The following is a 25,656-nucleotide window of genomic DNA, read 5'->3' as shown; positions in this document are numbered from 1 at the left end:
AATACAGTGGTACCTCGGGTTAAGTACTTAATTCGTTCCGGAGGTCCGTACTTAACCTGAAACTGTTCTTAACCTGAAGCACCACTTTAGCTAATGGGGCCTCCTGCTGCTGCCTCGCCACTGGAGCACGATTTCTGTTCTCATCCTGAAGCAAAGTTCTTAACCTGAAGCACTATTTCTGGGTTATCGGAGTCTGTAACCTGAAGCGTATGTAACCTGAAGCGTATGTAACCCGAGGTACCACTGTAATAATAATGTCGTCCAACCACCTTCAAGGCAGGAATATGCAGCTGTCCCATGCAGGGATTAAACCTGCAATCTTGGCATTTTCAGCAATCCAGGCTGACTGTGGCTGTCTTTTTGAAAAATGTCTGTGAGGAAGGGAAGTTTTGACTGACTGTTAGATAATTCAAGGATCCATTATAGGATCTAGTATAGAGAGGATTCATGATTATTTTATTATATTTATTTAATTTTATTCTGTAATATTTATACACTGCTTTTTATTTATTACAAACTTTTCTGATTTTTTTTTAAAACCAAATACTAAGCATAAAGTGTTGTCTTCCAGGACAAATGCATGTACAGGTGTTAAGTCTTGTATGCAATCATGCATGTAAACATCAAAACAGACTTGGAAAATCTTCTACTTTGCAGACTGAGCTCACATCCACACAACTTGATTGTAAAACAACAACAACATCCGTGTGGTTGACATAGAGAATAAAACAATAACGTAATCAGTAAATACAGTTAAAAGCAACTATTTATTATTTTATATACTGCTTAATGCCCAAAAATAGACTTCTAAGTGGTATACAAAGAATAATAATAATAATAATAATAATAATAATAATAATAATAATAATAATAATTTCCCCACCACTCTGGGCGGCTTCCAACAAAGATTAAAAATACATTAAAATGTCACACATTGAAAACTTCCCTAAACTTTGCTGCCTTCAGATGTCTTCTAAATGTCAGGTAGTTGTTTATCTCTTTGACATGTGATGGGAGGGCGCCACTACCGAGAAGGCCCTCTGCCTGCTTCCCTGTAGCTTTATTTATTCATTCATTTAAAAGCATTGAATATATTAGCAAGGCATAAAACCAGTTAGCTACGCAAATTATTCAAATATAGAATCAAATATTTGTGGAGTTGAATGGAACCCTAAAGGTCATTAATCCAACTGCATGCAATGCAGGAATCACAGTTAGATAATCTCTGACAGATGCCCCCCCAAAACAGCTGTTTAAAAACCTCCAAGGAAGGAGAGCCCATAATTAAAATATGCAGGGAAGAGGGCTTTAACCCTTTGTTTCCCAGTGTAGTCTTGATCTGTTGGGGGGCAGCAATTTTATGTAACTGTGTGATTTGCTGCCACTATGTGACCATAGTTGTGTGAATGGTTAAAATCCCTCCACTTGCCATGCTAGGGTTCCGATCTGGATTGGGGCTCCAACTGCTGGCCATTTATCTTTATAAAGAAAATCCTATGCTTAAGAGCACCAGTCCAGAGCTAATGCATAATCTTCCTCCTCCCTCTCCTTCTCTCTCTCTTTCTCTCTCTCTCTCTTGCTCACTCTTGGACAGATGTTTGAAAACAATCGGGTAAAATTCTACATGCAGACGGAAGTCTCGGAACTGCGGGAACAGGAGGGCAAGGTAGGTTTGTGTGCAATGACCTTTGAGCACCATCTGTTGGATTTCCAAGGTCTTTGCCTTTGTCATTCTGTGCTTCTTGGCCTGCTGGGGCTGATGGGAAGGCAATTCTATGCCTTGCATTGATCTAGAAAGAATCTAGTCCCATGCAGAACCAGGGCTCAGAGGTTTAGGACACTCCCTGAGAGTCTGTGACTGGGGGGTGGGGAGAGACATCTGTGGAGTCACTGCTGTCTAAGTTTGCTTGCGGAGGTCTTCTTTTTTCTTCCTATATACATAAAAACATAACGGTGTCGTCACGCTCTGCAGTTTGCAGAGCGGCCGGTGGGCAGCCAATCCAACTGCAGCAAGGGTTAGCTGCAGAGATTGGGGAGAGGGGGCTTCTCACACAGTAGTTGAGCAAGCTGTTGCATGAAGACCCTGCTTCCTTTAAGTTAGGGACGCATCCAGAGGTACCACCGTATATCGGTAAATTGTGATGTTTTATCTGGTGATATATCATGATGTTGCAAACCAGATATCACTCATCCTAGTGCAGGTACAGCCACATTTCTCACTAGACCCACAAATGGTATAGCCTACAGCAGCCTTCCCCAACCTGATGCCCTCCAAAGGTTTTGAATTACAACTCCCATCAGCATCATGCATCCAAAACTTGGAGGGCACCAGACTGGGGAATGGTTTCATAGGACAACTTTTCCATTCTTTATTTCCTGGTTTCACAGTGTGGGGTGGACTACCCTGTGAATGAAATAAAAGGATGTAAGACCTGGGCAAAATGGGCTGCAGCTCATCTTTCCAATTACTACCATTTCCTACTTTCTCTCTCTCCCTTGAAGCTAAAGGAGGTTGTACTGAAAAGTGGCAAAGTCCTCCGAGCCGATGTCTGCGTCATAGGCATAGGTAGGTGGCCATGTAAAACTTTACTTCTCTGGAATCCTTCATATGGGGAGGGGGGTTCATGGGCTGCTATGCACCCTACCTGTGGACCATCCATCGCAATGATATCTTTTGCAACAAAACACTTTCGCATTTCCCTTTCTCATTCATTGATGGAGAATGGTCGGGGCGGGGAACGCAGTAGGAAATTTTGGCGCACCACCACTGTAAATTCCTCATCAACTAGGTTGCTTATCTATTTTGTAAAATTCATATTCCGCCGGATTGTAAAACGACGACAACGCCTCAAAGCGGTTTGCAAAAAGAAGAAAACAATAAAACGATCAGTAAAAACATTCAAAAAACTAAAATCAGCAATAAACTAAAAGCAGATGAAAATATACAGCAACATTCTACATGTCTGGGTAGGTTTGCCTAGACGTGTTTTTTTTTTTAGCAGGTGCTGAAAAGAGTACAGTCAAAGCTCCTGCTTTTGGCCGAGAAGCCGAGAATTGTTGTTGGAGGCAGGGGGCGGTCAGACGCTGGGACTTAGGGCCAGGCCGGTGGTGCTCATGTTGGCCTGGATAGCTCAGCTAGTTAGAGCATGGTGCTGTTCTTGCCAAAGCTGCAAGTTGATTTCCCGTTTGGGACAGCTGCATATTCTTGTGGGTTGTACTAGGTCATGGGTAGGCAAACTAAGGCCCGAGGGCTGGATCCGGCCCAATCGCCTTCCAAATCCGGCCCACGGATTTGGCCCAGCGTGTTTTTACATGAGTAGAATGTGTCCTTTTATTTAAAATGCATCTCTGGGTTATTTGTGGGGCCTGCCTGGTGTTTTCACATGAGTAGAATGTGTGCTTTTATTTAAAATGCATCTCTTGGATATTTGTGGGGCATAGGAATTCGTTCATCCCCCCCCCCCAATATAGTCTGACTCCCCACAAGGTCTGAGACAGTGGACTGGCCCCCTGCTGAAAAAGTTAGCTGACCCCTGGACTAAGTGATTCAGAGAGTCCCTACGGACTCTAGAATTCTGTGATTCTATGGTGAAGTTGCTTAGGCACAGCCCTCCCACTGACAACATTCCTGTCTCCCTTTCTGGGCAGGTGCAACCCCAGCGACGGGCTTCTTGAAGCAGAGTGGCATTAATGTGGACTCCAAAGGTTTCATTGTGGTGAACAAGGTAAAACCGGGGCACGGAAGGCAGGCTGGAGCCCAGTGCGAGTGCTCTGGTACACGCAACAGATGTGCCGCCAACCCACAAAGTTCTTTACTCCTCCCTTCCAGATGATGCAGACCAACATCCCAGGAGTTTTTGCAGCCGGCGACGCTGTTGCCTTTCCACTGGTGCTGAGGAACAACAAGAAGGTGAACATCCCTCATTGGCAGATGGCTCACATGCACGGTGGGTGATGCTCAGTTTCTTGTTTCTTCTTTTCTCATTTAAATTTTTCATTTTATAGCCTATATAAAGCAGAGAGAACGGTTATAGCAACCGGTGAAAATCAAAAGATGAGAAATAGGTAGTTATGTCATTCAATTGTACTCAGTTTTGATTCAGAGCAGATTCTAACATATAGTTAGCAGAGTAAAAACTTAAACATGTTGCAGGATTCCCAAAAAATAGATCATAGGCAATTGTATTTCATCCAGCAGAGCTTTACTGCAACTGAAGGCAAATGGGCATAATGGTCACAAATCCAATACATTCAGGATTGGCACAGTCCATAAGAAATCCAGCTGCAGCAGACTTAACTTAAACTTACAATAGCTTATAATAAGTCTAAACCTTAACGCTAAGCATACTATGTACAGAACACCACACCAGCAGGAAAAAGAGATAGAAAGAGAAAGTGAAACCCAGACTCCTTCTAATCTTATTTTTATACAGTGGTACCTCGGGTTACATACGCTTCAGGTTACATACGCTTCAGATTACACACTCTGCTAACCCAGAAATAGTGCTTCAGGTTAAGAACTTTGCTTCAGGATGAGAACAGAAATCATGCTCCAGCGGCGTGGCAGCAGCAGGAGGCCCCATTAGCTAAAGTGGTGCTTCAAGTTAAGAACAGTTTCAGGTTATGTACGGACCTCCGGAACGAATTAAGTACTGAACCCGAGGTACCACTGTAGTCAGCATAACCTTGACAGAAAGAGATAAGAGAACCAGTTTAAACCAGCTGTACTCAGCTTCTCTGAAGGAATAACCCAAACATCATGAACCTTCCGATTGTTTTTTTCTTACAGAGAAGCTTCCAGAACCCTCTTGAATTAATTAGAATAGGAAAGATCTCTGCACATCAGATCAATACTTTCTGTACTAAGAAATGCAAAATGACAACTTACACATGGGTTAAAATAGCAAAGTCCAAGACTAACAGCTGGCCTAAGCCACCCCTAAAAGAGAGGGTGATTTCAGATTCCAGGAGGGTCTACACAGCTGGTTTGGGGAATCAGGGAGGGCTGCATCGCTGGGTGGCTGGTGCTGTAGACATCAATCAACTGAATGGAGCATTGGGCAATGTGCTGCTGCTCTTCCTCCACATTCCAGGACGCATTGCCGCGCTGAACATGTTGGCACATGGGACTGAAATCAGCACAGTCCCTTACCTGTGGACAGCCATGTTTGGCAAGAGCATCCGCTACGCAGGTGAGTGAACGGCCCACCCAGGTCTGACGGTAAGAGCAAGGTCAAGTCTTCTTCACTGCAAAACTTTGGAGGAATGAGGCGTTCTCAAAGTAAAGGAAGGATTGAATTCTGATTAATAAGAATACACACAGAGGCTTGAACCAGCAAGACTCTAGGAAGGATGCGTATAATAATCTCTCTCTGTGTCCAGCCCCTGGCCCAGGTCGTTTTATTCCCAAAAGAGCTTTTTACAGAGTGTTCATAAGAACCAATCAGATTTCTTCTGAGCATTTCAATAAACCCATGTGGGGACATGTGGGGACAAAGTTAAACTACCAAAACTAATTAAGCACACATATTTCTGGGGTAAACAAAGAACAGAACTACCGTATTTTTCGCACGATTGGATGCACCGGACCATAGGGCGCACCTAGGTTTTTTTGGGAGAAATAAAGGAAAAAAAAATTCCCTTTATTTCCCCCCCAAAAGCAGGTCAGGGAAACCGAACGGATGTGTTCCCGAAGCGCCGGGCGCTCTGCTTTCAGGGCGCCCGACGCTCCGGGAAGCAGGCTGCTATCCGCAGCGTGGGGGAACTCCTGCAAGGCTCCCCACACTGCGGATGTGTTCCCGAAGCGCCGGGCGCTCTGCTTTCAGGGCGCCCGATGCTCCGGGAAGCAGGCTGCTATCCGCAGCGTGGGGAGCCTTGCGGGGAACTCCTGCAAGGCTCCCCACGCTGCGGATATGTTCCCGAAGCGCCGGGCGCTCTGCTTTCAGGGCGCCCGACGCTCCGGGAAGCAGGCTGCTATCCGCAGCGTGGGGAGCCCTGCGGGGAACTCCTGCAAGGCTCCCCACGCTGCGGATGTGTTCCCGAAGCGCCGGGCGCTCTGCTTTCAGGGCGCCCGACGCTCCGGGAAGCAGGCTGCTATCCGCATCCTAGACACGGCTAGCGGAGTGCTAATCCCGAAGCTTGGGGCGTGCGGAGCTCAGCGCGCCCCAAGCTTCTGGGTGCCGGCAAGGTCTAGACGGCTAGCGGAGACCTTGCCTGCACCCAGAAGCTTGGGGCGCGCTGAGCTCCACAAGCCCCAAGCTTCGGGATTAATGCAGCGCTCCGCTAGCCGTGGGAGAGCTGGGTCTCCACGGCTAGCGGATGGCTTCCTGAAGCCTGGAGAGCGAGAGGGGTCGGTGCCCACCGACCCCTCTCACTCTCCAGGCTTCAGCGAAAGCCTGCATTCGCTCCATAGGACGCACACACATTTTCCCTTGCTTTTTAGGAGGGAAAAAGTGCGTCCTATGGTGCGAAAAATACGGTACAAAGGAGAGCATTTGGCAACCCCTTAGGTCATAAACAAGCAAAATACATGATAAGAAGGATGGCCAGGAAGACAGCGATCATTATCACCTTCAGGTGAGATCTGTTTCCTGGCCCTAAGATTAACATCCTAACATTAACATATCAGAAAAGCTACATCAAAGAAATTGCCCACTGTCTTTGATGATCCAGGATGCCTGCCTGGCGAAGCAACTGGGCTGTGTATGTGCCTTGTCAAGCAAGAGAAATGAACAGTAGAGGAAATGGCCAGAGATGCAGAAGGTTGTGGGATTTGATCAGAAATTATTGTCAATGTATCAAACCCAGTCAACACAGTGCATTCATCGTGGACACAATGGCTTGATGCATATTTTATAATTCCTCATAGTGATACCACCTGACGCCACATTCTGGATATTTGCACTCCTAGAGAGGAAGATCTATCCCTGGCCATTGGCTGCTCTTGCTAGGGTGGTTGTACAAGTTCCTCACCCTTGCAATAAATCAGTGTTATTTCTCTTTCCATTTCCCAGGCCATGGAGAGGGGTTTGATGATGTCATCATTCAGGGGGACTTGGATGAACTGAAGTTTGTGGCGTTTTACACCAAGTAAGTGCTGCTTTGTCTTTCCAAAGATGCAGCTGCACCCACGTTAAGTGAGGATGGGCATTTGCAAAAAGTGCTGGCTGTGCTCCACTTAGTGGCATTCCATACATCTGCAATACGAGTCAACAGTGTGATGCAGCAAAAAAAAGCTAATGCAGTTCTAGGTTGCATCAACAGAAATCTAACATCCAGATCAAGGGTACTGCTCTGTTCTGCCCAGGTGAGACCCTAGCTGGAGTCTTGTGTCCAGTTCTGGGAACCCCAGTTTCATAAAAATATTGACAAATCGGAGTGTGTATATCAATATACACACAATATACACACAAGAGTGACCAAAATGATCAAAGGGTTTGGAAACCAAGCCTTATGAGGAACGGCTGAGGGAGTTGGGTAGGTTTAGCCCGGAAAAGAGAAGACTGAGAGGTGATATGAAAGCCATTTTCATATATCTGAAGGGCTGTCACATGGAAAAAGCTCGTTTTCTGCTTTTCCAGGGAGTAGGACCAATGGATTCAAATGACAAGAAAGGAGACTCCAACAGGGGTCAGCAACCTTTTTCAGCTGTGGGCCTGTCCACCATCCCTCAGACCATGTGGTGGGCCGGACTATATGTTGGAAAAAAATATGAGCAAATTCCTATGCCCCACAAATAACCCAGAGATGCATTTTAAATAAAAGGACACATTCTACTCATGTAAAAACATGATGATTCCCGGACCGTCCGCAGGCCGGAATGAGAAGGCGATTGGGCCGGATCTGGCCCCCGGGCCTTAGTTTGCCTACCCCTGAACTGAACATTAGGAACAAAGGTGCCAGCTTGCCTCCCGCATTGGGGGGGGGCATCACATGACACGTCATATGATGTCATGTGACGCATCCGCCCTAGTGGGTTGTGCGGCGGGGAGATGGAGGTGGAACCATCGCATGCTCCACCTCCCCATCTAATGTCATGTGAGGAGAAGGGGGCGGAGCTCAGTGCTTGGCTCTACCGCTGGGCCTTCTTCTCCCCATGGCATATGGGGGGTGGCATCATGGGGGGTGGGACACACAGAGGGCAATCTTCACCCTCGCTCGTCCCAGCCCCCTCCTGGCTCCCAGGTGGAGGCTGGGGTGCACAGAGGGCACCTAACGGTGACAGAGGATGTCGGCCCCCTCAATATTGGGAGGGCTGGGTTCCCTGATTCAAAATATTGAGGGGGTTAGAGCCCCCAGCGCCCCCTATACCTCGCACCGGTGATTAGGAAGAACTTTCTGATGGTTAGAGCTGTTCAGCAGTGGAACGGACTCCCTCACAAGACTCTCCTTCATTGGAGATTTTAAGGAGAGGCTGGGTGGCCATCTGTCAGGGATTCTGTGATCTCAACCTCTCCTTCTCCGTCAGCCTCCAAATCCTCGGATCTTTCGTTGCAGGAATGAAGAGGTGCTTGCCGTGGCAAGCATGAACTACGACCCTCTGGTCTCCAAGGTTGCAGATGTCATGGGAGCCGGCAGGGCCATCCGGAAAAGAGATGTGGAGTAAGTTGTAACTGCTGGTTTGAGACCGGCCTTTCCCTCAAAGCACCCACTGGTTGGTTTCCTTTCTTTCCTCATCGCAAAGTTGATAGACAGCCCAGAAAGGGAAGGGGGGTTTTAACTGCTGATCCACCCCCAAGTTTTAAAGGGCATCAATCTGGGCTGGGCTGTCTGTGTCCCACAACTGCCCGACAAACAGAGCATAATGTGGGGTACAGGCTGCAGCATCTGGGGAATCTTGTCATTCATTTTAAATGCAAGGTTCTAGTCCTCAATTTATCTGCTTGCACTTTGACATGCTTTCGAACTGCTAGGTGGGCAGGAGCAGGGACTGAGCAATGGGAGCTCAGCCTGTCGTGGGGATTCGAACCGCTTTCTGATTGGCAAGCCCTAGGCTCTGTGGTTTAACCCACAGCGCCACCGCAGAGCCTAGGACTTGCCGATCAGAAGGTCTGCGGTTTGAATCCCCGCGACGGGGTGAGCTCCCGCTGCTCGGTCCCTGCTCCTGCCAACCTAGCAGTTCGAAAGCACGTCAAAGTGCAAGTAGATAAATAGGTACCACTCTGGCGGGAAGGTAAACGGCGTTTCCGTGCGCTGCTCTGGTTCTCCAGAAGCGGCTTAGTCATGCTGGCCACATGACCCGGAAGCTGTACGCCAGCTCCCTCGGCCAATAAAGCGAGATGAGCGCCGCAACCCCAGAGTTGGTCATGACTGGACCTAATGGTCAGGGGTCCCTTTACCTTTACTAGTCCTCAAGCTTGTGAGTATCAGACGAAAAGTTTACCTGCTGCTTCTTTGCTTTTGTTTTCTGGCAGAGCTGTCGTCCATTTCCCACTTGTGAGGCAGGTGAATTCCCCCCCAGGAAATAGATATAGTGATATTGGGTGGGGGGAGCTCATTTCATTGATCAGCATTGGGCCAGCACTGAGTGAAATATCAGGAGCTAGGTTGGCTGATTTTCCAGTAGGAAGAGATGAGCTTTATTTCCCTGTTTTGAAAAATTTTCTCTCTTCCTGTGAGCAACGGTAACTGAATAAACTTTGGGGGAACACCCCCCCACCAATATGTATCCTGCAAAACTTTTAAAGTGGAAGCCGAGATTATCAATATTATAAACTCAGAATTTGGCCTATAATGTTGATAATTTCCATTTGAAAAACAAAGCCAAGTTTCTAGCCATTACGGTTGTAGCGGGAAGCCAGAGAAGTGGACTAGCTCTGTGCAGGGCTTTCATTTTTTTAGAACTGAGGAAGAATATGTAGTCCTGAGTGTGAGCTGTGAAGTCAGTCAGTCCTGTTGGTAGCAAATATTGAGTCTCTTCTTCTCTTCTCTCCTTTCTTACTTTCTTTTTCTTTCTCTTTCTTTACTGCTGCAATTTAAGGCTCTTCATCCGCTATGGCAAGTAGGTATATTTTAGTCAGTGTCTCCTCGGCTTGCTAGTTTGGGGGAGTTGTTCTCTTCCCCCAACCCAACTTTCACTTTTTAATCTGTTTAAATCAGTGGTTCTCCAGCTTTTGGGGGGCACTGCTCCCTTGCTTCCACAAACTCACCCCCCAGTGCCCCCTACCATGCCCTAGAAAAAGGATTATTCACAACAGTAGTTTGGACGACCCACTGAGGAAGATAATGGTAGAATAAAATTCAAAATGGTAAGTGCACGTTCATTCAAGATTCAATTAGAACTATTTGGTTTCATTCATAAAATAGATGAATTTGATCCAGTGATACATTAGTAGGAACTTTCTGGCACTAAGAGCTGTTGGACAATGAAACAGATAACATCAGAAGGTGGTGGACTCTCCAACACTGGAGAGGGAGTTTAAAAACACTCTGCAGCAGCAGCAGCAACAGCAGCATAGTGTGGATTATAGGTTGTTAAACCCTTTTGCTTATCCTGATTCGTCTGCCTTAAAACTCTTGCCCCTCCCTTTACCTCTCTAGCAATGAACAGACCACACACTCTTAAGTAAGTTTAAAAGCTTTACTTACTAAATCCAAAGGTCTGATTCATGCATTGTTCCATGCAGCACCCAAGTTACTCTTGGGCACAAAATAGACAATATAGTTTCAGATATGCTGTCTGAACTTGGATCAAGTTCAGACATGTTCGCTCTTGTCCATGGCAGGAAGAGAAGTGAGAGAAAGGAAGAGAAAACAGCTTTACTTCCTCCCTCATGGAGGAGAGGGGTCATGACCTAGCTGAGTCTAGGAACAGAACTCTGTGGTCTTAACCCCTCCATGCACTAACTAGTGCTCGTGTATAGTTATGTTTGACTGCAATTTCCCACACCTTCCAACTCGAAAGTTCTATTTCTATGATTCTTTGCTCTTTGTGCTTTCAGTCAGCTTCAGAAACATTGCCTTCCTCCACTCCAGTATTTGTGCAGCTGGTTTGGGAGTTGAGGAAGTATTCCTACAATAATCCTGCTTTGTTTGTTGGTTTTGTCTTTCCTCTAGAACTGGAGACATGTCCTGGCTAACCGGAAAGGGCTCCTAACATCCCCAGAAATCACTTGGCTTCCTACAGACCCTGCAGTCACCAAGGGCAAGATGCCACACACCTTTCTCCAGTGACTTTGACAAACCTGGCACTGTTTCCATAACCATTCTCTTCCTACACCTTCCAAGGGCCCCATTCATGCTGAGATCAACTGCTGTAGCCTCAGAGTGGCTTAAACACACCCTCTCCCTGGAGCAACCGGAAGGAAAAGGGGCCACTTAGGGGTTCATTGAGTTGCCATGGCTATCTAGGGCCAAGTCAGATAAGTGCCGTGAAGTCAGAGGAGCCGTGGGGTGGGGTGGGGGAGAGGAAAATGTGGGTCACACCTGCACGCTTGCTTGGGAGCAGAGTGGAGAGTTGGTGGACCTCAAAGGCTTCCCTTTCTACAGGGAGAAATCTTCACGGATTGGTGTTGGCCGCATCCTACAGTGGCTGGCTGCGCTGCTCGCCGTCCACATTCCAACCACCCTTCCAGTCTACTCCATTGCTGCTGTGGTTCTTTTGAACCACGTCCTTGAGGCACTTCCTGCAGGCCCGTTAAGCCGTCTTCCTTTATGCGAGCCACAAACCTCTGTGTGTGTGTGTGTGTGTGTGTGTGTGTGTGTGAGAGAGAGAGAGAGAGAGAGAGAGAGAGAGAGAGTGCAGCGATCAAAGGGAAACTAATATGGAGGATTGGCTCACCTTTCTATGTTCCCTTTGGAACAGCTTTGCCCAAGCCTGCTGTGCCAAAGATCTGTTGGTCTTTTGCATAGGGATCGGGAGGGGGGGAGGGTGTCTGATTCAGTTCATGTTTCAAGGCAGACGTACCCAATTTGCACATTCTGAAAATGGCAGGTGAACCGAACTGCAGCCATCTTTCAAAATTTGCCCTTCTCTGAATTTTGCAATGCAGTTCTCCGGTCAAGCGCGGAAATCCATAACTGTGCATAAACGTGCATATATATTAGAGGAAATAACACATAATAATGCATTGTGTTGCAAAAACCAAACACACGAATCTTTGCAAAAACCGGATGCATGAAGCAAAATTGCATAATAGAACGTTGCGTGAAAATGCTGGCGAATTTTCACAAGGACTTAAGGAACAGCAACACAACCACTTGTGGACTGGTGTGGAGATATGGCAAACTCCACTCAAGACCGGAAAATGAGGAACTGAAATGGACAGATTCACCTATCCTTAGTGGGATCCATGTTTCCCCCCGCATTTCCTCCCCTTGCAGCAAGCCCTCTCTTGCCAAGCCTAGCTGTGCCCGCTCTCTGCCGTTCTTCCGGAATGCAGAAGAGGCACAGGACCCAGCTTCCAGATCACTATGTTTTCTTTCCTTTTGTTTTGCCTTAACCAGGTTTCTAGCCCCTAAGGATTGCCAAGATGTGCTTGAAAGAGTGCCAGAAGTCAGAGAGGTTGGAGGAGCAAGCGAGGGGAAGGGTCAGCAGCCTTGGTCACCCTCCAAATTAGTACGCCAGAATAAATTCTGCAATGCAATAATGCACGTGTTCCTCTGGCATGGTTTATTCAGACTGCAGAACTGTCTCTTCTCCTTGGCACGGGGTGTCAATTTTCTTTTTGCAGCGGGCAAAACAAACCCCTGAGTTATCACCTTGCTCATCAGGGGACAGGGGGATAATCCAGCCCATCGAATCCTAGAATTGTAGAAATGGAAGGGAACTTGAGGGTCATTTAGCCCAGCCCCTGGAATGCAATTTCCTAATTCAGGGCAATCAGCTGTATTTTCTAGGAACCAGCAGCCACCATTCCCTTGCAACTCAGGGGCGGTGGAGGAGAACGTCACAACAGAAAGGAGAGGGCCGTCATGGGTGTCAACACTAAAGTGGAAACACTATGAAACCTGAAACTCCAGGTTCTCTTCGTGTGGCTGGAACATGCTAAATTTCTCTCCCCAAGCACCAGTCCCCTGAAGTTGCAGCCGAAGCTCCTCCTCTAACAGGACTAGCCCCTTGCCAGACTTTGATGTTCCTCGCCACTAACTGGGTTGCCAATCATAGGCCTTCCATCTTCCACCTTCCTGACAGAGGCCTGGGGGTGCTTTAGAACTGCTTGCAGGCAGAAATTCTGCCACTGTGGTGGGTGTTTTTTGTTTTGTTTCTGGCGCTGTGGGGCTGGAGGAACAGGAAGCACCTGTTGAGTTCATGCGGGTGTTTTCTGAAGGGTGAAAAGAAATGCTGACTGGATTTTGCCCGCCCTGCGTTTCAACTGCCCACATTCGCTTGCGTTTCACTCGCTTTGCCACAGGACGTCATGCAAAATAAATTAGCCATCTCATGTTTTGCCCTCTTCCCCCACCCTCCTAGGTTATTAATAAACTCATGTATTAAAACCACAAGGCTTGTGTGATAACTGCTCTGGATTGTGTGTGGATGCTTCGGCCAAAAATAGCCCCCTCCTAGGGTTGCTACCGTATTTTTCGCTCTATAAGATGCACCAGACCACAAGACGCACCTAGTTTTGGGAGGAGGAAAACAAGAAAAAAATATTCTGAATCTCAGAAGCCAGAACAGCAAGAGGGATCACTGCGCAGTGAAAGCAGCAATCCCTCTTGCTGTTCTAGCTTCTGGGATAGCTGCGCAGCTTGCATTCGCTCCATAAGATGCACACACACATTTCCCCTTACTTGTTAGGAGGAAAAAGTGAGTCTTATAGAGCAAAAAATACGGTACCTTTCTTTTTACTTGCCCTGTTCTTCTGCCTTTAAATTCTGCCTGATTTAACCAGGGCAAATGTCTTTCCCTGTTATTTAATGCTGGGGGGGGGGGAGGCAGGGAAAAGCTTTCTGAATTATTTCCTATAGGGAGAGTGTGGGGCCCCCCCCTTCAGTTTGCTTTTTGATGTGAACATAAATCTCACTTCCCGAAACATTTTGTGACATGACACACAGATCTTCTTCCAACGTTGCACCTCTCTGAATTTTTTGCGATGCAATTCTCTGGGAAAAAATGCCTTTTTTTAAAAAAAGGAAAGGGCTGTGCTGTTTTTATTACCAGTATTTTTAAAAAACATTGCTTTAATTCTATTAGAGTTTAATTCCATTTTTAATGATTATCTTAATGATTTTAGCGTTTTGTATTTTATCTCTGTTCTTTTAATTTGTTTAAACTGCCTGGAGTCCTCAGCTGGGAAAAAGCTGGGCATAAATAAATATAATAATGATGATGGTGATGATAACCCAGAAATGTTCACAAATATGCATGTACTAGGGGGAAGCATGCCACAAGTTGCATACGTTAGTGAAACCAACAATGCAAAAATGCATTATATCAGAGAAAAAAGCTTGCAAAGAAGTATTTATTAGAAGAAAACGTGCAGTAACGTGCTGATTAATTTTCTTGAGAACTTTTTTTTCTTTAGCAAAAAAGTTGCAACTGAATGCAGAAATGTGAACTGAATGCAAGCCTGGGAAACTAAGAAAAAAACTGAAACTGAGAGAATCACCTATCCCTACTGGGTTGATCCAGTACAATTAAGAAAGTAAGAAGAGCCCTGCTGGATCAGGTCCATGGCCTATCTGGTCCAGCATTCCGTTCTCACTTTGGCCAGCCTGATATCTGTGAAAAACTGGCAAGCAAAATTTGAGTCCTCCTGTGGTTTCCAGCAGCTGGAAGTCAGAAGCATCGCTGCCCCAACTGTGGAGGCAGAGCATAGCCATCATGTTTAGTAACCATCGATAGCCTTATACTCGAAAGAATGTCCCATCCTCTTTTAAAGTCACCCAAGCAGATGGCTATCGCTGTCTACTGCGGGAAGTGAGTTCCTCAGTTTAACTCTGTCCCACATGAAGGACTTCCTTCCTTTCAGATAAACAGCTATCTGACTTTTAGAAGACACCTGAAGGCAGCCCTGTTTATGGAATTTTTTAGTGTTTGAAGTTTTATTGTGTTTTTAGTATTCTGTGGGAAGCCACCCAGAGTGGCTGGGGAAGCCCAGGCAGATGGGCAAGGTATGTATGTATGTATGTATGAATAATTATTATTATTATTATTATTATTATTATTATTATTATTATTATACACAGGCACCTTCAGATGTCTTCGGAAAGTCATGCAAATTGGTTATCTGCTGGGAGGTGATTCCACACGTTGAGTGCCACTACCGAGAAGGCACTCTGCCTGGTTCTTGTAACTTCACAACTCGCAGAGGGAACTGCCAGAAGGCCCTCGGCGCTGGACCCCAGTGTCTGGGCTGAACAGTGGGGGTGGACACGCTCCTTCAGGTTTACAAGACTGAAGCCATTTAGGGCAGCCTTTCTCAACCTGTGGGTCCCCAGATGTTGTTGAACTACAACTCCCATCACCCCTAGCTAGGAAGGCCAGAGCTCAGGGATGACCCACAGGTTGAGAACCACTGATTTAGGGCTTTATAGGTCAGCACCAACACTTTGAATTGTGCTCAGAAACATACTGGGACCCAATGTAGATCTTTCAGGACCGGTGTTATGTGGTCTCGGTGGCCACTCCCAGTCACCAGTCTGGCGCCTGCATTCTGGATTAGGTGTAGTTTCTGAGTCACCTTCAAAGTTAGCCCTATATATAGCACATTGGTGTACCCCAAATGGGAGATAACCAGAGCATATTCCTTTCCTTCTGGATCCCTGTTAAAATCTGTGCTGCAGAACTGCACATTTGCAGGGATCCGCCCTTTACCAGCAGCTGGAACATGCTGATGGGAGCAAATTGGCTGTGTTTATCTCCGCGCTGTGAAAATCTTCGTGGGCTCATCGCTGCAGATCTAGCTGTTCTTAAAGACACAAGAGCAGAGTGGGCTTTCTGGGTGTTGAGATCCACAATTTCATCACAAGAGGTTTACAGCTGGGCTGGGCAGACTTCTGGGTCCCAGAATCCACTTGTTTTTGGTTTTGCTAGCATCCTGGAATCTATCAACTGGAGTCATATGCAAGGCAAGCAGTTTGGAGGGAGGATGTCAGCATACTGGCAGAATGGAGGAATGGGGTGCCTCTGAGCATGCACTGAGCACGGGAATTTGTTTTCAGTTCCAAAACTGGGTTCAGAGTCCTATCACTCAAAAAGACATTCCTGGTTTCAAGCTTTCTTCATCTCAGCAGCCTGATTTGGGAGAAGAAAGTCTTTTTTGGGGGTCAGGTTTATTGTTGAAAAGTTATTATTGCACATTCCCCCAAGATAGACCAGTAGGTCAGTGGATCCCAATCTACTTCTGTCATGGCCTTGTTTTACACATTGCAGAAAGTCCCTGCTCCGAGGAGCTGGCACACTAAAATTTAAAGCAGAAGATCACCTTAAACTACCTTAAACTACAACTACCAACAATCCCAGCCAGCCCTACCCAGGAAAGAATTGCACTAGGTACCAATTACCTGCCAGGCTAAGGTGTTGGATTCTGGTTTATAAAGGCCTGTACAGCTCAGGACCAAGATACCTGAAATATCACCTCAGTCCTTATATACACAGTCGATCGCTGCTCTGCAGGTGAGGGGCCCCTGCTGACAACATCTTATTTGGAGGTTTTCTCCTCATTGAAACAGGGCTTTTAGTGTGGTGGCACCAACCCTTTGAAATTCCCTTCCAATAAATATTCGGCCTCCTTTGTCTTCTCAGTGCTTACTTGAAAGCATTCCTCTTCCAACAAGGCTTTTCAGTAGAGATCTCTCCCCTGTCAGTATCTGTGGTGGAGTTTTTAGATGTTTTAATTACTTTGTGTGCTTGAAAACCTGGGCTCCTTTGGGAGGAAGGTCGAGGAAATAAACAACTACAGTCGTAGCTCGGGTTACAGATGCTTCAGGTTATGGACGCTTCAGGTTACAGACTCCGCAAACCCTGAAATAGTATCTCAGGTTAAGAACTTTGCTTCAGGATGAGAACAGAAATTATGTGGTGGCAGCAGGAGGCCCCATTAGCTAAAGTGGTACCTCAAGTTAAGAACAGTTTCAGCTTAAGAATGGACCTCCAGAACAAATTAAGTTCTTAACCCGAGGTACCACTGTATCTGACTTTTAGAAGACATCTGAAGGCAGCCCTGTTTAGGGAAGTTTTCAATGACTGATGTTTTAATGTATTTTTTTGTTGGAAGCCACCCAGAGTTTCTGGGGAAGCCCAACCCGGTGGGCGGGGTATAAGTTATAAATTGTTGTTGTTACTGTTACTGTTATTATTAAATAAATAACAGCCCGGGAGACTTTTGCATCACTTGCTAAGATCCATAGGCCGGAAGTGCTCATAAAGACATAGGAGCGGTGAAAAGTTGGCAACATCTCTACAGAAATGCACCAGAAAAGGGGCAAGGAAAGATGTGACAACCCTTACCCAGGAAACTTTTGGGTTTTTCCCCCTCACAGCACAGCCGGATTAACCTCCTCCAGCCATATGTCTGAGTGACAGCTGTGCTGCCCGGCCTCTTAATGCAATTAGCAGATCTTCTTTCCCAGCACTGCCTGATTCAGGTCAAGAGCAGCAGGGTGGGTGGGGGAACAGAGGGCGACCCCCCACACACACATTGGGGGTGATGGCCCTGCAGACTCCGCTGCCTCCTAACCTGCGGAGGGGGCTGACAACTTTCAGCGGGTCCCTCTTCATCAACAACAAGACTGGCGACTGCGGCCTGGCACAGAGCTACCACCCAGGTATGATGAGATTTGAGGAGTGGGCTTTAGTAAGATCTGGGAAAGCTTTTAACCATGGGTAGGCAAACTAAGGCCTGGGGGCCGGATGCGGCCCAATCGCCTTCTCAATCTGGCCCACGGACGGTCTGGGAGGCAGCGTGTTTTTACATGAGTAGAATGTGTCCTTTTATGTAAAATGCATCTCTGGGTTATTTGTGGGGCATAGGAATTCGTTCATTTATTTTTCCCCCCAAAATATAATCTGGCCCATAGCTGTCAACTTTCAGATTTGAAAATAAGGGATCAGCAGCCTCGAAAATAAGGGATCAGCAGCCTCACCTGTCCTGGGGACAGTCTACGGGATATCTAACAATCCGGGATAGCAGCGGGAAACGGCGCTGGAATAAGGGAATTTTCCGCAAAAAAATGGAAGGTTGACAGCTATGGTCCGGCCCCCCACAAGGTATGAGGGGCAGTGGACCGGCCCCCTGCTGAAAAATTTTGCTGGCCCCTGCTTAACATTGAACTGGGGCAAACAAGGATTCCGATGAAAGCCCTTCCCAAGGGGGTGGTCTCCATGGCTGTAGATCAGTGGCAGAGCATCTATTTACAATTTTATGATTATACCATTCTGTAGTTCTATAGTTTATTTGATCTGATTTAATATTTGGAACATTAAATGTTAAGAGTTGGATGGGACCACAAGGGCCATCTAATTCCAACCCCCCGACAATGCAGGAATCTTTTGCCCAATATGGGGCTTGAACCCACAGCCCTGAGATTAAGCGTCTCATGCTCTACCGGCTGAACTATCTCAGGAATGTGTTCTGCTTTTCCACCAAGAAATATTGAGCTCAAAGCGGCTCACAACAGCACTGAGAACAACAAACACTGCAATCGCTATAACAGCGAAACGAGGCAGAATATTACGAAAGCAAATTGCAGAAGCAAATTAAACTGTTGGGACTATGCCAAAATGGCAAAAACTGACCGGAAAGCTCAGGAACCAAGAAGACCAAAACTTTAACAAAGAATCGGGGAAATTTTTATAATTTTTCTTGGAGACCACTGTAAGCAGATGAAAACATTAGCAGGATTGTGATAACACATGTAAGGTAGCAAGTACTGGGGGAGAAAATGGAGTTATATAAAGTATGGACTATTGAAAAAGATGCAGTAGAAAAGGTTTAATAATAGGACCCACTGAAGGGAAGGTGGGAAGTCCAGAGATTTGGAGGAATCTTTAAATGTCTATGTGTATGGTTGTATTGTTATAATTTTATATTTGTAAAATCAAATAAAAATATTTTAAAAAAAGAAAGAAGAAAAGAAAGCAAAGAGCAAAAGCAAATTCATCAAAACAATTAATATGATTTAATAAAGTGGTCGTGATTCAGTTCAGCTGAATAAAATTCCTATATAAAGCGTTTGATATACAGCACTTCAAAGCGGTTTCTGAAAAGAATGAAATTACCGGTTAGAAGCAGCTGTTTAAAACATTCAAAAATAACAATAATAACTCAACAGTAAGTGAAAACCCAGAGTAAAACATAGGTCAGCATTGTACATGTCTGGGTAGGTTTGCCTAAACCAAAGTGTTTTTAGCAGGCGCCGAAACGAGTACCGGGAAGATGCCTTCTTGATGTCAATCAACAGGGAGTTCCGAAGTTAAAAACCTGTAAAAGTGCTAGTTCTGCAGATCAGAGCAGTTGAGTGGGAATGCATGGGGCAAGATGGTTTCGTAGGGAAACTGTAATCCAAACCAAGTTGACGTTTATAAGGGTGGGATATACTGTATTTTTTGCTCTATAAGACGCACCAGACCACAAGACGCACCTAGTTTTTGGAGGAGGAAAACAAGAAAAAAAATATTCTGAATCTCAGAAGCCAGAACAGCAAGAGGGATTGTTGCGCAGTGAAAGCAGCAATCCCTCTTGCTGTTCTGGCTTCTGGGATAGCTGTGCAGCCTGCATTCGCTCCATAAGACACACACACATTTCCCCTTACTTTTTAGGAGGAAAAAAGTGAGTCTTATATAGCAAAAAATACGGTAAATTCAACAAGTTAAAAGCTATGCAAGAGCCCCTGTTTGTTTCACAGTAATTTTGAATTTTATTAACTGCCGACCTTGTATTCAACCTTGGGACAATCCCTTGGCAAGGTGCCTTATCCAAAGCTCTAATGAGAAAAAACACAGCGCCACTGGCAAACAGGTCCAGAGAAGGCTGTTTTCTCCCTGAGATGCTGCTGCTGCAAACTTTTGGTGTCTTTTCCAGACCACACGGTGCTTTCCAGTCTTCCGTTACAGATGATGCTGTACTTCAATGCCTTCTTCTCCCCGTTCTGGTGCCTGTCGGAGGGGGTCATGCTGGAACTGAAGGTAGTCAAGGTTCCCCCCCCCTTTTCTTTTGTATGTTTCCGAGCACAATTCAAAGTGTTGGTGCTGACTTTTAAAGCCCTAAACGGCCTTGGTCCAGTATTCCTGGAGGAGCGTCTCCATCCCCATCGTTCTGCCCGGACACTGAAGTCCAGCGCCAAGGGCCTTCTGGCGGTTCCCTCATTGCGAGAAGCCAAGTTACAGGGAACCAGGCAGAGGGCCTTCTCGGTAGTGGCGCCCTCCCTGTGGAACGCCTTCCCACCAGATATCAAAGAGAACAACAACTACCAGACTTTTAGACGACATCTGAAGGCAGCCCTGTTTAGGGAAGCTTTTAATGTTTGATGCATTACTGTATTTTTATATTGTGTTGGAAGCCGCCCAGAGTGGCTGGGGAAACCGAGCCAGATGGGCGGGGTATAAATAATAAATTGTTGTTGTTGTTGTTGTAAACCGGAGCTGGCCTTTGGTTGGTCAGGCACAGCCTGACTCCCTCCTTTGGCAATCTTCACAGAACTTTAGCCTAATGGTTGCCATCAATTCGAGTTGAATTAATTTTATAATGAAATGATTTTAGAAGGTTGTACTATTTTATTGTTGTTAGCCGCCCTGAGCTCGGCTTCGGCTGGGGAGGGCGGGATATAAATAACATTTTATTATTATTATTATTATTTTGGCGGAAAAACATCTGCTTTACATGTGGAAGGAGGAGACCCCAGATTCAGTTCCTGGCATCTCCAGGTGGGGAGGGACAGACCAGCCTGAAACCCCAAAGCTGTTGGGGTCAAGTATTGGTTTTTTGGGGGGGGAGTCATCTGCTGAAGATTCTTTAGCTGTGATTCCCTGCATTGCAGGGGGTTGGACTAGATGACTCTAGGGTCCCCTTCCGACGCTACAATCCCATTTTTCTAAGTTAGAGGGAACACGATAGTCCTTTTCAACTAGTTCTCTCTCTTTCTAACCTCCTTCCAGTATAGCCTACTGCCCGCTTACTATCAGTTCCTGCTGGTCAGTGCATACCTCATGATCATCTCAGCCGAAGGGCTGCGGCTCTACCTGGGGTTTATCGGAAATCTGCAGGAGAAGGTAAGGCCTCAAGGCAGGGATGACGAACCTTAGGGCTGAGAGCCAAGTGTGGCCCTCCAGACCTCTTTGCCTGGCCCCCAGGATTTTCTCCAGGCCACTCCCCTCTCTTCTTCACACCCTCCTCCTCCTTTTTTAAAAAAAGTTTTTTTATTAACAATTTCAACATATCAAAATATCAAATCATATTCATTATTCCCCCCCTTTCCCCATCAAGTCCTCCCTCCCTCCCCCACCAGACTTCCCTCAGCTCCTCTCTCCGATTTTTCAACACATATTATTCTCTGCATACTGTGAAATTGTAGAAATCTTTATATTATCTACCTGCTATGTTAACAATCAATAAATTTGTGTATGTTTATTCAAAACCTGCCAAGGAGTCCAATTCATTTTGTTGTCTTTTTAAGTAATTTGTAAAAAGTTCCCATTCTTCTTTGAAGTCACAGTTGTCCTTATCTCACAGTTTATATGTTAGTTTAGCCAGCTCTGCATAGTTCATCAATTTCTCTTGCCCCTGTTCTTTTCTTTGCACCCTCCTTCAATGTGCTTTGCCTTGCTGGGATGTGGCCTTCAACTCTCTCCAGGTAGGGCTAGAATTTCCCCTATCTAGAACCCAGCAGAGCAGCTGCCAGTCAGTGTAGACCGTTACACAAAACAAAAGAATTGCTGTGTAAATCCCTGAAACAAGAGGCAATCGACTATAGAATTGAATAACAAAAATCAAAAAATTTAAGGAAAAATTAACCTAGAATTAAACAAAGACTTAATGAGATGCCGGCTACAAAACTCTTTTCACTGAACTAATCAGTTTCCTCAGAAGGAAATAAAGAATTTTAAACCTTAAATGATTTTAAGCGATATCAAACAAACTCAAGAGCAGGGCTGAGATGCTTCCTTGAGTTTACAAAAAAGGTATAAAAACCTCAATGATTTCCAGCAAACTCAAGAGCAGGGCTGAAACGCATTCCCGAGTTTACAAAAAAGGTTTTAAGAAAAACTTACAAAGGAATATGAGATAAGCTGTTTAAGTTTCAAACAAACTCAAAACCAGGCAGAAAATCAAAAACAGGGCTGAAGCGCTCCTGACTGCTGATGTTAAAGACTGATACAGAGTGTTTCCAGTCACAGGTTTTTATACAGTGGTACCTCAGGTTAAGTACTTAATTCGTTCCGGAGGTCCGTACTTAACCTGAAACTGTTCTTTACCTGAAGCACGACTTTAGCTAATGGGGCCTCCTGCTGGTGCCGCACCGCCAATTTCTGTTCTCATCCTGAAGCAAAGTTCTTAACCTGAAGCAGTATTTCTGGGTTAGCGGAGTCTTTAACCTGAAGCGTATGTAACCTGAGGTACCACTGTACTGTAAGGTGAAGGAATTTTTAAAGGGACAGAACATCTAGTGTCAGGGAACTGCCATCGGAGCCAAGAGTGGAGGTAAGGCTCCCTGGCGATGCAGGAGAAGGGCCCAGCAGGGAGAGAGAGGACACTTCCTTTGAGGAAAGTAATCAGCGTGACACCAGGAAGAAAGGGGAGCAGGGAAGGACTTCGGAGAGAGGGCTCCAAGACTCTTCCACAGAGACCAGCGAGGAGAGCCCAGGACCTCCGCTGGCCACGCCCACTCTGCGCAGAAAACTTCTGCGCAGGGAGGCTAGGCAGAGACTTGGCGTCAAAGAGCTTTTATGCTGGAAGAAGTTCAGGAAACGCCCACTGCCGGATTCTGCCAGTGACTGACACAGCCATGGAGAAAGGGCTGTCCAGCCAGGGAAAGGTTTAGCCAGACAACGTTGCCTAGAGCAGCAGCCCCTTACGCACGAGCAATCCCAATTCCCTTTACATCTAGTTCAAACAAAGGGCGGGGTTGCTAAAGTTTGCAAAGAATAACAAGAATAATATTAAATAGAGTTGTAATAAATTATAAGGAGGAACTGAAGTCAATATAATAATTGAGACATCTGGAGGGCCGAGGTTGAGGAAGTCTGGTGTAGGCAATACTGAGCTGGATGGATGGGTACAAGGCAGCTTCCTCTGTTCCTTGGCTCCCGCAGGTCCCCGAACTGGCCGGCTTTGTCCTTCTCTCCTTCCTGATTGAGACGCCCGTCCTGCTGTTCATCCTGACCGACGAGCACATCATCCGCCTGCCGCTGGAGACGGCCGTCCACCTGGTCCTCCTCTTCTTCCTTGCCTCCGAGATCACGGCGGCCGTCTTTGCTCTCAAGGGGATGACCAGGCAGCTAGCCAGGCAGTTCTACCTGAAGCAATTCGAGGAGGGGCCCGGCGGGCTGGGCCCGGGTGCGAGGGGCAGCCAGCAGGGGGCTCGGCTATCCATCAGCCCTGACTTCCCCCTGCTTTCTGCACAGGGGCGCTAAATGAGCGACAGGCGGGGGGTGTCTTCCCTTTGAGGCGGTGGTCCTCACTGAGGGCCAGTGTGCTGTCGTCGAGTAACATCTGAGAGACCAGAGTTCAAATCCTCACTCGGCCATACGAAGCTTACTGGGCGACCCCGGGCAAGGCACTCTCTCTAAGGCCAACCTGAGAGCCTCACAGGGTTGTTGTAAGGACTGAACTGAGGTGGGGGAGGGTTGTGTATGCTGCCTGGAGCTCCTTGGAGAAAAAGGTGAGATATAAATGGAATAATTATGTTATGTACTGAGTTGAATAGGATCCAAAATGCAGCAGTCTGATTGGTCCTAGAACAGTGCAGCAGTATGATTGGTCTGCAGGAGCCACCCAATCCAGCTCCAGATGGAAGTGAATCCGCAACCTGATTGGCCTACAGGAGAATTCCAGAATTAGCCAATCACGTGGGGCCCATTGTGTAAATAATGTATTAAATAATAATAATAATAATAATAATAATTTATTATTTGTACCCCGCCCATCTGGCTGGGTTTCCCCAGCCACTCTGGGCGGCTTCCAACAAAGATGAAAAATACACTAAAATGTCACATATTAAAAACTTCCCTGCCTTCAGATGTCTTCTGAATGTCAGGTAGTTGTTTATCGCTTTGACATCTGATGGGAGGGCGTTCCACAGGGAGGGCGCCACTACCGAGAAGGCCCTCTGCCTGGTTCCCTGTAACTTGGCCTCTCGCAGTGAGGGAACCGCCAGAAGGCCCTCGGAGCTGGACCTCAGTGTCCGGGCAGAACGATGGGGGTGGAGACGCTCCTTCAGGTATACTGGACTGAGGCCGTTTAGGGCAGACATTTTGGGGGAACTGGCATTCCTCACTACTATGAGCTGAATAAAGAGCATGAAATCCACACTCGACTCCGAGTATATTTCAAATTAAATAAGAAATAAATATGCAGGCAAACCCTAAAGATGTGGAACTCGCTCTTTACAGAGCTGCGTCGGGCATCACCATTGCACATGATTCATCATATATCAAAGATGCTCCTCTTTATCCTGGCCTTTGCACAGCATTTGAAGCTGTTTGATACTTCCACCAAAGTATCCTGTGATGTGTTTGTTTGTTAAGGGTGCTGGGAGTTATTAGGCGAGCCCCTCTTCCCCCTCCCAGAGCTGCAATTCCCAGAGTTCCTTAGGAAGAGGGATTGATTGTTAAACCGCTCTGGGAATGTGTGTGTGTGTGTGTGTCTTTTAAACTGTTTATATTATTATTGTACATCGCCTTGAGAGGATTGTGTAGAAGGTGATTAATAAACTGATGGTGGTGATAATAATAATAATAATAAATTAATTTTATTAATTGACCTGGGACCTGAGTACTTAATGGAGCACCTGTCATCACGTGCCCCAATACACAGTTTACAGTCAGTGAGAGAGAGAGAGAGACCCTTACAGAATCATAGAACGGGAAAGGGTGCCAAGGGTCATCTAGTCCAACCCGCTGCAATGCAGGGACCTTCTCATTGTATGTACGCTTTTCAGGGAGGTGTGGTGGGCTATAAATTTAAATAAATGCCAAGAAAATGCCCAAGTTCCCCACATAAGTAAAGAAAACCTGCAAGTCCCGTAGCAAAGGGTGAAAAAAGCAGGTTTCATCTAAAAGTGATCTTTAGGGAGAAGCAGGAGGATAAACTGATGTGGGGAGGTTTTGATTCCCTCGACAGAAGTGTGGCTGAGAATTATTCCAAGTGGAATCTATATATATCTGAGGGAGGAAGAGAGGAAGAGAGAGGGGTGGGGTTGATGGGCTTCCCCCACCCTGGTATCTGAGACCCTTTATACCAGCCCTCCCCAAACTACAACTCCCAGGGTTGTTGGGAATTGTAGTACCAAATCTCTGCAAGGCATCTATTTGGGAAAGGCCGCCCTGGGGCTTTCCACCTCTGTTGCTGCTACCCTCTGAAGGTTTTGGACTACAACTCCCATCAACCCCACACAACACAGCCCTGGGGCTGATGGGACTTGTAGTCCAAAGCACCTGGTTGGAGGAGTCTGTTTTAAAGAGATACACCAATTGGACACCAAAGTATCGGTTTCCTGGAGGGCCAAATGCATCCAAAGCAGCGAGGAGAGATCTTGCCCGTCTGCTTGAGCACCTAT

General features: G+C 46.4%; 2 protein-coding genes across 5 annotated transcripts in view; both read left to right on the top strand.

Moving 5' to 3' along the window:
- The window catches only part of AIFM3 (apoptosis inducing factor mitochondria associated 3), a 53,199-nt gene extending 40,482 nt beyond the window's left edge, over positions 1-12,717 (top strand). For 3 of the 4 annotated variants that reach the window (XM_053368025.1, XM_053368024.1, XM_053368027.1), the window contains 9 exons: positions 1,595-1,666; positions 2,503-2,566; positions 3,649-3,725; positions 3,830-3,947; positions 5,094-5,192; positions 7,014-7,089; positions 8,497-8,601; positions 9,980-10,000; positions 11,056-12,717. In XM_053368025.1, the coding sequence (XP_053224000.1) occupies positions 1,595-1,666; positions 2,503-2,566; positions 3,649-3,725; positions 3,830-3,947; positions 5,094-5,192; positions 7,014-7,089; positions 8,497-8,601; positions 9,980-10,000; positions 11,056-11,095 (672 nt within the window). In that variant the 3' untranslated portion in view covers positions 11,096-12,717. The remainder of the gene's footprint in view (positions 1-1,594; positions 1,667-2,502; positions 2,567-3,648; positions 3,726-3,829; positions 3,948-5,093; positions 5,193-7,013; positions 7,090-8,496; positions 8,602-9,979; positions 10,001-11,055) is intronic. The other variant, XM_053368026.1, reaches the window with a different exon arrangement.
- A 4,277-nt stretch (positions 12,718-16,994) lies between these two features.
- LOC128403349 (transmembrane protein 17B-like) lies at positions 16,995-24,590 on the top strand. Its single transcript, XM_053368051.1, has 4 exons — positions 16,995-17,709; positions 19,965-20,068; positions 21,038-21,151; positions 23,192-24,590. Exons 1-4 carry the CDS (start codon positions 17,592-17,594, stop codon positions 23,510-23,512), a joined length of 657 nt encoding a protein of 218 aa, XP_053224026.1. The 5' UTR covers positions 16,995-17,591; the 3' UTR covers positions 23,513-24,590.
- Positions 24,591-25,656: the final 1,066 nt, after the last annotated feature.

The sequence above is a fragment of the Podarcis raffonei genome, chromosome 16 (genome assembly GCF_027172205.1).
Source record: "Podarcis raffonei isolate rPodRaf1 chromosome 16, rPodRaf1.pri, whole genome shotgun sequence".
Lineage (NCBI taxonomy): Eukaryota > Metazoa > Chordata > Lepidosauria > Squamata > Lacertidae > Podarcis > Podarcis raffonei.
Note: the sequence above shows the minus strand (reverse complement) of the source record. Positions and strands in the feature narration are given on the sequence as shown.

Excerpts from the sequence above, each read along its gene's own strand:
- LOC128403349 (XM_053368051.1), top strand. The coding sequence starts at position 17,592 with ATGGCCCTGCAGACTCCGCTGCCTCCTAACCTGCGGAGGGGGCTGACA. Across the intron at positions 17,710-19,964 it reads GGCACAGAGCTACCACCCAG|ACCACACGGTGCTTTCCAGT; the intron begins GTATGATGAGAT and ends TGTCTTTTCCAG. Across the intron at positions 20,069-21,037 it reads GGGTCATGCTGGAACTGAAG|TATAGCCTACTGCCCGCTTA; the intron begins GTAGTCAAGGTT and ends ACCTCCTTCCAG.